General features: G+C 49.1%; 1 protein-coding gene and 1 long non-coding RNA gene across 4 annotated transcripts in view; both read right to left on the bottom strand.

Annotated features, from left to right (window-relative positions):
- The window catches only part of Lmo4 (LIM domain only 4), a 16234-nt gene extending 8644 nt beyond the window's left edge, over positions 1-7590 (bottom strand). The window contains exons 1-2 of one of the 3 annotated variants that reach the window (XM_040751668.1): positions 7168-7590; positions 4171-4409 (exon numbers count right to left, since the gene is read on the bottom strand). In XM_040751668.1, coding sequence (XP_040607602.1) covers positions 4171-4406 — 236 coding nt within the window. In that variant the 5' untranslated portion in view covers positions 4407-4409; positions 7168-7590. Of the gene's footprint in view, positions 1-4170; positions 4410-4606; positions 4756-7167 lie in introns of those variants that run through there. The other 2 variants (XM_040751670.1, XM_040751669.1) reach the window with 2 other exon arrangements.
- Positions 7591-9426: 1836 nt separating this feature from the next.
- On the bottom strand, positions 9427-10520 carry LOC121142305. The gene is made up of 2 exons (XR_005879288.1): positions 10442-10520; positions 9427-9666 (listed from the first exon to the last, which is right to left on the bottom strand). It is a non-coding gene; the product is annotated as an uncharacterized LOC121142305 (long non-coding RNA).
- Positions 10521-11504: the final 984 nt, after the last annotated feature.

Here is an 11504-nt window from a genome sequence, read left to right as displayed (position 1 = left end):
TCAACGCTTAGCATCCTTCAGTAACATCAATGGCCAATAGGTGGGCTTATTTTCAATGGCATTATTACTTCAAGCAAAATACACACAATATGGAGCGCTACCTGGCTGTGCTTCTAAACTGCTTTCAGGCACCGGAGAGGTACATTTCCCAGAGTGTGGCTGAAAGGTACACATTTGTACCTGCAAGTAAATATCAGCAACCTATCTGAGGAGAAAAATGTACATCCACAGCTACTGATCTAGAAGCAATTGGTTTTCCAGCAGGATCCTATATTTAATCTAAATTCAGCACCAGCTATATTAAATGTAACAAAGAAATGCAACCCAGAAATTATGCCTGGAGCCAAGTCCATTAAAGGTACTTTGGAATAACTAGAGTCCAAGCACCTTAAAAGCACCAGAAGCTATTTATACCTAAGAGGGGGGCTGTGCATAATCGCAACTACTGCATTAGTGAGGGGAGGGAGAGAAAAAAAAAATCAGCCAAATTACGCTTGGTTAATTCAGAGTAACAGATCTGCCCCCAAGTGAATTGGAGGCCTTGAATTAATTCTGTTATGACAAATCAAGATAAACGTTCCCCCTAAATTGCATGCGATTTAATTAATTTTTGAGATCCTGGTTTTTTTTTTTTTCCTAGCTAATAGTTCACATGCTCCTGTGCTGTCATTGTGCTTGAGTGGGCAGACTTCAAAGTGATATTAAATAACCAACTATTAGATTTACCTAGCACGTCCTATTGGAAAAGTGCCATTTAATTACCTAGCCTGTTCAATTAAAGGGACAGCATTCTCTGAATATAGCAGCTTGCTGTTGATTACCAGGGAAATGAACTCGCTGCCTGGCAGCGTCTCCCCTTCCTAACGCGAATCCCCTCCCTAAACACACCCTCCACCTCGGGCCACCCTCAAACCCCCAGCCCGGGCCCCGAGCTCAGTCAGCTCAGCTCACTGCGGCTGCGGACGCCACGTGAACCGCCCGAGTGGAGCCGGGGACACCAGCGCCACCGCGCCGGCTCCTGCCCTTCGCTCGCCCCCTCGCGGCCCCGCACCGTGGACTCGGCCCGCCACCCACCCACTGGCCTGCTCCGATCGGAGCCCCACCCGACGGCGTCCCAACTTCCTCCCCGGCCGCACTTTCCGCGCCAGTCACCCGGCCCGAAGTGGGGGTGGAGGAACGCATATTGGGGGGGCGGGGGGGGAGACGGGAGTTTGCAAAGCTACTGCGTGGCGCTTGGGTGGAGCTGAGGGGGTCTGGAGCTGCGGAAGGGAGGGGGCAGCTGTAAGGCTCCCCGACTTTTGGAAGGTGGAGGGGTCAGGCAGACGTGGGTCCCTTTAAGACCCACCCTCCCCCTCCTCTCTACACCCCGCTTCCAGCCTTTCCCTCCCTCTCTTAGAGGCCAATTTTGTTAATTAAATGTTTTGTTTGCGACGAAGCTCTCATTCATTGCGGACACGTCATTCGGAGTAGATCTAAGCCAGAGACCAGATCTCATTAGATAAAGCCCATCAGAACTAAGAAAATGGAGGAGCCACTAATTAAAGCTTTTAATTGTGCAGATTCGCTGCAGCAAGGCCGCCGCTTTATCTGAAATCTTGGAGGAGAGGGGGCAGAAGCCCATCTCTGCTCAATCGACACTTGGCCACGGAATGGGGGAGGGATTGGGGGGGAAACACCTCCCTCTCCTTCCTACCTCCCACTCCCCACTGGCCTCGCCCAGATCCCAGCAGCTTTTTAGCCAGATCTTGGTTGTTTAAAAAGCAACAACAAAACACACACACACACACACACACACAAAACCCTCAAAGTCAGACTGTGTAAAAGCCCCGTAATAAATTGCTGTGTGGTCCCAGGCAGGCAGAGGGGTCTCCTTCACCTGGTGACCCGCTGGGACCAGCCACTCTTTCCACTCTTCAGGAGTTCCTGGTCTCTGAAGAAATGAAAGGGGGGCCTTTGGAGAAGGGATATCTGGGAGGGAAAAGAATGTCAGCATATTCTTCATTTCCCCGCCGCCCGGGTTCCTTAAGTGACAGAGAGAAAAGTATGACTCCAGGTATCTCTATGGGACTGGACAGGAGGCTGGGCTTGGGGTCATCTGAGCAAAGTCTGAGGATGTCCATGATGCATTAGGCACTAAACTAGAATGTCTCTTCTTGGCAGACAAAAGTTTCTCAGGGTAGCAGCTAGTTCTAGAGCAAGCCAAATTCCAGTCCACAAGTTCAGAGGCAAAAAGTAGCAAGACTCCAAGATTATTTAAGGGTTAAAGCTGTGTGCACACCTCTCCACTAGGCTTCAAGAAAACACAAAAGGGCATTCGTTATTTGGCCCCAAGAATAAGGAAAGGAATGGACTTCATTCCCAGGAAGCCACTTGCCTAAACTTGTCCTGTGGGAATCCAAGTGGACCCATCTCCTGGTTAATTAGTAGTAATCAAAAGAAAAATAGCACACACACACACATCCCCCCCCCCAAACACTTGAAGAGATGATCCTGCACCATTCACCAAATCTTAACTGCACTGTGAATTTTTCCACACCAAACCACTATCCTTCCTTACCACATTTTTGTCTTCACTTAATTATAATACTGTCAAAGCCCATGGCACTGCTTGGAAGGGGAAGCATTACACCCAAGCTCCTGATGATTTTCCAACATTTACTTCTAAAAGAACACTTAGTGAAATTAATGCAGCCCTATTAATGTAAAAATAAAAGCTCCTCCTCCCATATTTCTTACACTTGACTGATTGAGGATGCTAGCGGAGTGGATATAGGTTGCATTACCCGAATCACCAAACGTCATTTTACTCCATTATTTTAGTCTAATGATATCAGCAGAGGCAAACACACCCATACTCAGCTCCAAACTACACTGGGATCTTGTATAGCATCAACCACAGATAATGGTAACCACAGCGGGCCTAAACTCGGAATAAATTATTTTATCCACTATTTACCCAAAAAGACAGAACTGAATTTTCTACTAATCACTGTAAGGACAAAGGTTTAGAGCAGAAACAAACAGAAGGAAATTCTTTTAAGTGTGAGTTTCTCTAGCATCGGTGTGTGTGTGTGTGTGTGTGTGTGTGTGTGTGTGTGTTTTAATTACTGGATGTTGAAACAGAACACCTCCTAGAAGCATTCATGTGCAACAGTCTATCAAACCATTTACTCAAATTAAATGTGTAATCCTTCAAATGCCTCCTTTCAAATTAATGAGTTTAAGTAGCTTGAGTTCACCTGAAAAGATCCTATAGGCACCTGACCTCCAGAACTCTTTCCATTAGCTGCCCCACAGCCTGTTGGAAAAGACTGCCTATATCGACATGACTGTTCCTATACATTGCTTTAAAATGCAAGATTAGCATAATCCTATGGTCTCTTTTGGGGATCAAGGGCAGAACTACAAATGGCAACAACAAAAAACAAACCCCAAGGTCCTTCAAATGAAAATAAAAACACACATACAACCCAGAGTCTCCACCAAAAGGTACACACCAACAGTGAGTACACCAAACCTTTCCAGTGAGCCTATGAAGAAAAACACTACCGCTAGGGTCTTGTTTTTATTTTATTATATTATTATTATTTACTATAAAAGAATTACAAGTCTTTGAACTGATGGGCAATCAGTGTTCTTCACAAGGAGCACAAAGAATGAGTCACAGACTTCCCTCAAAAAAAGTTGAAAAGTGCTTATGTAAATATCATAATTAGCCATCACTAGAGACGAACAATTTCTCACTAACTGCACTTTTATTTTTAAATAAACCTTTTGTCTCTGAGTGTGAGTCCCCGCTTAGCTCTGAGAAAGCGCCTGAACGCCCACATTTTAGACATGCTTACTTTTAACCTGAAGCCCAAGCTGAGACTACACTTAGAATTTATTCCAGGGGGTGCTCAACCTTGGACACTTAACCGCCCAAATACCACCAGTCCAGAGTTTTTAGCCATAAATTGTCATCAAATACTGTAAAATTAACACATGCTTTCTTGAGTCATTTAAATGTCGCCAACTGGAGGGTTTGGGGGGGGGTTGTTGGTTTTTTTTTTTTTTCTTTTAAGTCTGTCATGTATCTCCATAGATGTCCGCTCCTTCCTTAAACCCCTGGTAACCCCTGGCCTTGCTCCTGCTGGGCTCACCCATCTGGCAGAAAGGCAGCGAACTTACCTAATGTAGTCATTTCTGCAGAGGATCATGCCGCTCTTGGTGTAACAGGACGTGCCGATGTCGCCCAGCTGCGCCTGGCAGCAGGAGCACTTGAGGCAGCGGCTGTGCCAGTAGCTGTCCATGGCATAGAGCAGAAAGCGGTCCGCAATCTTGCCCCCGCAGCCTGCGCAGCGCTTCCAAGAGAGGGAGCCGGCCGTCACCGGGGGCGGCTGCGAGCTGCTGCCCGGATTCACCATGGTCTAGGGAGAGAGAAAGACAAAACGGAGGATGCAAAAGTTAGAAGTCGATCGCCCGCCGGGCGCCAGAAGCCAGCGCGCTCCCCTCCTCCCTCCCCCAGAGTGGCTGCAAGAGAAGCAGCAGCAGGGCCAGGGCGGGAAGGAGGCCGATCGGAGAGAAGGGAAGGAGGGAGGCTCGCCGGCAGCAGCCGCCTGTTTACTTTTCTCAAGCTTTGTTCTGGGGCCACGAGCTGCTCTCAACTTTCCAAAGCGCTCGCCGCCGCTGACAATTTCAGCTCGGGGACTGTCAAAACTCCGAGAGCTAGGCTCGGTGGCGCGCTCCACCCCTCGCGGCGCCGCCTCCTCCTCTCCTCTCCTCTCCTCCCCCCCCCCAGCGCCCGCCTCCGCCCGCTCCTCCCGCCGCCGCCCGCCTCCAGCAAATGAGGGTCAAACCCACCCACCGCCGCGCCCGGCCCCTCCCCGGCCCCCGCCGAGCCCCGCGAGCCAGCCTCGGGCCGCTGGAGGTGGCCGCCCCGCCGCAGCCACGTTCCCTCCCGAGCTCTGCCGGGGGAAGTGAGGCTGCAGTTCATAAGTTGCAAATAGTTCGGGGTTTTCTGCAAGGCGCGGGGGAGGGAGGGGAGGGAGAGGAGGGAGGGAGAGGCCGAGGGGGAGATGGAGGTGGTGGGAGGGGTGGCAAGGTGGCGAGAGGAGAGGGGGGTGCCGGGTGTAAAGTTGCGAAACTGGTTTTTCGTATTTTAAACAGCACCTTTCACATGCCATTGTGGTGACCGCCATCTCCCATTATTGTTCCAAATCTCATTTCATTTTGAAGATCAATGAGTGTTTTCAGGACACAGGCAAGGATAATAGATCATTGAACTTTAGGATGCCTGTTAACTTCCTATACAAACACTCTCCACTTTGGTCTCGCTAATCTGCCCTTGATCAGCAATTTAAATGCTGGAGCTTTGTTCCTCCAAAGGGTGGGGGGGGGATAGATAATGTTCGAGGAGGCACTATTGAGGGACACACAAGTTAAATTCAAGCCAGTCCCGATGCCACCTCAAACCGCTTTTAAACCACCCCCCCACACACACACTTTCTAATGAATGCCACAGGAGAAGCAACTGGGGTATATTATAGGAATCAATTTATAAAGCTTAGCTTAAACCGATTAATTTGTTGCCTCCAATCCGGAGTCCAATAAAGTCCTAGTGTTTCTCCAGTCACTTATTCTATAAAAAGATCAAGTTATTTACTGCCAATTAAGCAGCTTGTTTTGTCTTTGTCCTCTGTGAGGCGAGAGTGTGGGCTCCCCCAGGCTCCCAGCTATCTGCTCAAGACATTCAGCTGATACCTCAGAAGAGAGAGGGCGAACTTTGTCTGTCCCCAGCCCAACTTAACTGCTGCAAAGAACAGGGGAGAGGGAACGAAAGGACTCCGGTTCCTTAAATAGGCCGATTTTAAACACATTTCCTCCGAAAGAGTCCCGGAACGTGTGTCCAGTGACCGCACAATAAACCAGAATAAGAACTGCACCAATTAAGCTGTAACACAACCCCGAGACTCTGGAAACAGGACCGCTCTAAAACCCATTAGCATTGCATTTATCCGAATGCATCATACCTTTATGTAAATTGATTTATCTGATGCATTTACTCGAGGAATTGCTTTTTGTTACAATTTCAGCCCTAACCCAAATGAATCTGCATTTCCTGCCCTAGGTCTTTAAACTGTTCCCCCCCTCAACGTTTTAATCGCTCCGAATTCCTTTTTAAAAGGGGAGGGGGAGGGAGGAGATTCCAAGCTGCTCCCCGCCCCCATCTTTAGTGAGAGGTAAATATATATGTATTTTTTTTTGAAAAGGAAACATTACACTGAGAAAAGCATCCAGTAACCCCATTAGCTAAAGCTCTTAAGGACAAGCAATACCTTAATGCTGATTAAATCTAAAAGAGATGAATCAAGAGGACTGACCAGAAACTGACTCCCCTGATAACTAAGGACGGGCCCTCATCAAGTTTCATTTAGAGTTGGAAAAAAAAAAGAAAGAAAGAAAGCTTTTAAGTTAAATAGGCTTATAGTCTAGTAATTACATAGCCAAGCAATTTAGGTCCTGGGACAGTCAGTGAAATAGAAAGCAGAGCTGGCAGCTAGAGGCAAAATCTGCCCCCCTTTAACAACGTCTCTGGTGTTTTTTAATGGAGACCAAGGGAGGGACAAACGTAGCGCTGGCCATTTGTAGTACAAAAATGGATGCTTAATTCATGTCTTGATTTTAATTAGGTGATTCACCGGATTTCTCCTGGATTGGAACAAAAGATTTATAAGCCAAGAGGAATTCTTTTAAAAAGAACCGGCAATGCCGGATCCTGGTCACTTAGAGCTTTTCGGTCCCTGTCTCAAATAGTGTTGGGGGGGTCACGACTATCGCCCCCACCCACGCACACATCACTTCTCATCCAAGCAGCCCCTGCCTTTCCTGTAGGAACTGGGACTGCCCCCAGCCCTCTCTAGGGTCCCCACCAGCCCAGTCTCCAAGAAGAACCCTTTTGTAAGCAAGGAACCGCTACAAAGCTGGCGGCCCGGGGCTGCCCTCCGTGCTAGCTCGCAGGCCGGCCTCGGGTAGTTTCAGAGTCACGCATTATCTAAGGCGACGTATTGTTTACTTGCAATTTGGGACGGTCAAAGGAAGGAAGCCAAAGAAAACAGCCCCGGCCCCGATCAGCTCCCCTCCCCACCCGCCCCTCCCCGCCCGCGGCGCCCCCAGCCACCCCCTTACCTGCTTCTCCCCTATATTGCAATACTGCGAGAGGCGGCGGCGGCGGCGAAATGCGAGCGGAGCCGCTCGGCTTCCAGGGCAGGGGCGCCGGGGCCGGCGGAGCTGGAGGGAGGGAGGGAGTTCTCGCAGAAGCAGGGAAGGGGAGGAGGGGGCTAAGGGCTGATTTTTTTTTTTAATCGCGTGGCTCTGGGGCGGGTAGAGGGAGCCCCACGCTAAGTGGCAGGCGGCCCGGCGCAGAAGTGTCAAGTCTCAGCCCGCGGGTCCCGATCCTCAGCCCCCGGCTGAGCGCGAGCAGCTGCAGGCGCCCCTCGGCCCGGCCCGTGCGGCGCAGCGGCAGCCACTGCTGCAATCGCGGCTGCAAGTTTGGCAATGTGGCTTCACTTTGTACGCGCCCCCGCCCCCGCCGCGCCCGCGCTCCTCCTCCTCCGCCGCCGCCGCCGCCTTCCTCCCGCCCGCCCGCCCGCTCGGGGCCGCCGGCGGCTCGGCCGAGCTCCCCCCTCCTCCCGCGAGCTGCGGCCGGGGAGCGGCGGGGCAAGCTCGGCCCCGCGGCCCGCGCGACGGCGCACGGAGCGGAGAGCTGCGGGCCGGCTGGCCGGCCGGGAGCGCTGCACCGATCGGCTGCCCCGCTGCTGCTGCTGCTGCTGCTGCTGCCCGGCTCGGAGGCGGCGGCGCGGGCCTCTAACCGGCTGGCTCGCTCCTTCGGCGGCGCTTACACATGTGTTACTGACAGAGCAGAATCCCAACTACTCCCCGGCTCTGCCGCCGACGTCAGCGACCCTCAGCCACTGGGCGGCCGGATTGTTCAGGCGGAATAATAAAACCTGCCAATCCGGGGAAGGACAAAGGGTGACTGAAACGAGACTCGGGGGGCGGGGAGCGAGGCGGGCGGCTGAGCGGGCCCGGACGGGGAAGGCGGGGGGCCGGGGTCGGGGGACGGACGAGAAGGGACCCCGGTGGCGCGGGGGACGCGGCCAGCGAGCGCGTGCCCAGGCTCGGAACCACACCTGCCTGCCCGGCGCGCGGGGACGCGTGGAGCCGACCCCGGAGGGCCCTGGGGGATCGCCCTCCCCGACCCAGAGAGCAGATCCTCGGGAAACTTACTTTCCCAGAAATGGGTCTCTTCCTGTTAGGGTAAAGGAGTCCTCCTGCCGCAGGGAGGTGGACTTCACACTGGTGCAAAAAGCGGGTGTTGTGTTTAATTCACGGGATTGCAGATTACAAAACCCTGGGGGAAGTGGGAAACAGTTCCTACCCGAGTACTGCCTGCTTAACCCCATCTTTGCTCCCGTTAACCCCCGGGTACACTGCGTGGAGCAGGCAATTCAGAGATGCTCGTCAGTTGCTGGTGGATACAGATCACATCCCTGGTTTGCAGAGATGAAGAAAACTTTCTGGGAAAAGCTTTTGCTCGCATTCTCCCTCTGTGTGGAGGGATAGACTAGCTCTCTCCCCCTAAAGCGATGCAAGCATTTGCCAGAGCTGCCAGCTCACAGCCCTATGGAAGGGAGACTAGTCATTTCTTGTACATTCCAAGATTTGAGGAATGCTGGCTTCGGAGCCTGTTTCCAGGGCCAGAACTCAGCCTAGATTCTTGAGTATCTCATTATTCGACCTTATTCTGCCAAGCAGGCTTAATAAGTCTCTGATCTGATGTTAATATTAGGACTGATTATCAATGGTAAGTTCCAGAGAGATTTTTCTGTTGGGAATTATCATGGAATCACAAAGTCCTTCTGCTAGGCAACATTAACTACATCCAGTGTTGTGGGACAAGCTTTCACACTGCGTTACACGCAGGCCTGCTAAACTGAGGAAAAGTTGAAGGAAAACCAGTCAGGCCTGCTAGACTGAAGAAAAGTTGAAGGAAAACCAATCAAAAACATCTATAGTGCAGAATTTTTGGTCTCTAAACAGCCAAAATTAGTACGAAAGGATAAATATTGCTCATGAAACCAGGCAGAGGGTGATTTTAATGCCAGCTAAAACACCCATTTCTATAATTTAGCTCCTTGAATTCCTAGCATGTTACAGTTAAAGATTATTTTTATGGATATGTATTTAATGTTGACTTCTTATGATTACTTCACCGTGTGCATATATTAAAAGCGTTTTTATAAAAATCATCGACATAATCATAATTGGAATGCCCTATGCAGAAAACAGCTGCAGGTAGACATGATGAAAGCAGGCCAATTTAGGAAAGTTTTTTGTTTTGTTTTGTTCTCGTTTTTTTAAACTCAAAGGAGGGAAGGACACCAGGAAGAAATAACACATTGTAATTCCTAGGATCATTTTTGACTTACAACAAGTTAAATCAGCCCAACAAGGAGTTTTGTTTTTAAGACCAGTTTCAAAGTAGATATTTCTGCCTCTGCCTTCTGAATTCTGGGATTTGGGGCCTGTACCACTTTGCCTAGCTGGGACAAGATCTCAGTGGCTGCTATGGTGTTGAAATATGTCAGATGAGAAGATTTCCATCTCTTTGCATCAGTTTCTTATCTAAAAAATAAAAAGAAGAAATTAAACCAGATGGTCTCTATTTTTTTCCTTTTTAGCTGATTTTTAAAAACCAAAACACATAATATATAGCATCATCCTGAGTTATGGTATTTCCTCGAGTATGAACATAAAATTAAATTTTAATTCCAAAATGAAATGTTATAAATTTAAGCAGGAGTGCGCTCAGCTATCACTGGATGATTCCCTGGGGATCTAGCTAGTCTTTGTGCATGGAAGGAAAGAGGGACGGATGGAACTTTGAGCATGTGTCTCCAGGCTACATGGGGGCCTACACTTTCAGAGGTGGTTTTAATATTTTGCTTCTAATTGTGTATGAAGTCTGCATACATATCCCAGTAAAGTGGAGTGGGCAGGAATATATTAAGAGAGAGCTTAATTTACGGGTTACTGTGGTTATAGAAATGCAAACGTGGTAGGGGCTACCATCTCCTCTGAAGGATAGGAAGTGAATCCGTTGGCTGTGGTCGAAATCCAGGTGTACTTTAACCACAGCGCCACCTCTGGGTAGTCTTTATTTCTGCATCCTCAGTCTAAGCAGTCCTTTCTCATGCAGATAGCAAAGTCTGTCTGAGATCTCAGAAGAGGGAGGAACCCAGGGGTCACTCTTTCATTTCTACTCATCCTAAACACACAAAAACGGTGAACAATACAAGCTCCTGAAGGGCACCTGTGTTCTGTTTAATAGAATTGTTCAAACAGTCGTTTAAAAAATAGCACCAAGAAATACTTTTAATGTAAAGTAAGATGAACTAACTCGGGATAATGTTGCATGGTGTCTGTTGGTTTGGGTAGACTCCACTGAAGTCACACATTCATCATTCATTCAGTAACCTAAAATAAGACACAAATTATGGTACTTTATAAAAAAAAGAAAGAAAGGAAGGAGGAAAGAAAGAAACCCAAACTGTTCCCAGGCTTTTATCAAATTTAGGGACCATGTGAATCCTATCTATATCAAGCTTCCATTTTTCCTTACTTGTCCTGAAATTGTTTGTCTACACTTCCCACCTTCTCACGTGAGTTCTTACTTATGGACGTTGCAATTCTCCAGTGACAATCCCTCAAAGACTCCACAGACAACAGAAGCTTTGTCTGTCATCTTCTGATATGACAATGCCCAAGACAAGTGCCCAACTCCTGTTCAAAGGGGGTAGGGGGAGATGATGCCCTTTAAAAGTCCATGACAAACTGTGTGTTTGAAGGAGGGCTTTTTAGGAAAGACATTACAAGAGTGCCCACCCATCTTTACTCTGGCATCCTAGAACTCCAAAGGCCCCCGTGCATAAGGCATGAGAGGAAACTAGTTAAAACTAATGCCAAAGACTAGTGGGCAGGTTATGCTTTTCTATCAGCTGGGTGTAGGGAATATAGCCCAGTAACCAGGGCCTGGGAAGGCTGGAAGCTTTTAAGAATAGGACTTAAAATTGAATATGGTGTGCTGGACGGGTGGGCTTATTGTCTCAGCCGTTGAGAGGCTGAGCTGGGAAGGCTGCTCAAGCTAGGAAATTTGGGGCAGCAAGACCCTCAAAAGAAGAAAGGGGGGAGGTGAGAAAGGGAAGAAGGAACAAGAAGAAGGAAAGGCTAGGGGATATAACTCAGCTGGTGGAGTTGGTGGAGCATGCACCTTCGTTGGGTCCCAAAGACTGAATGAACCAAGTGCGGTAGCGTACATGTGTAACCCTCACTCAGGTGACAAGGGAAGAATCCGAAATTCAGGGTAATCCTCAGCTACACAGAAAATCCAAGAGAGTTTCAGCCACATGAGATCTTGTCTCAAAAAACAAGCAACTCTTTGAAAAGAAAGAAATGAAGAGGAA

The sequence above is a fragment of the Mesocricetus auratus genome, unplaced genomic scaffold (assembly GCF_017639785.1).
Source record: "Mesocricetus auratus isolate SY011 unplaced genomic scaffold, BCM_Maur_2.0 Super-Scaffold_100009, whole genome shotgun sequence".
In the NCBI taxonomy this organism is placed as follows: domain Eukaryota; kingdom Metazoa; phylum Chordata; class Mammalia; order Rodentia; family Cricetidae; genus Mesocricetus; species Mesocricetus auratus.
Note: the sequence above shows the minus strand (reverse complement) of the source record. Positions and strands in the feature narration are given on the sequence as shown.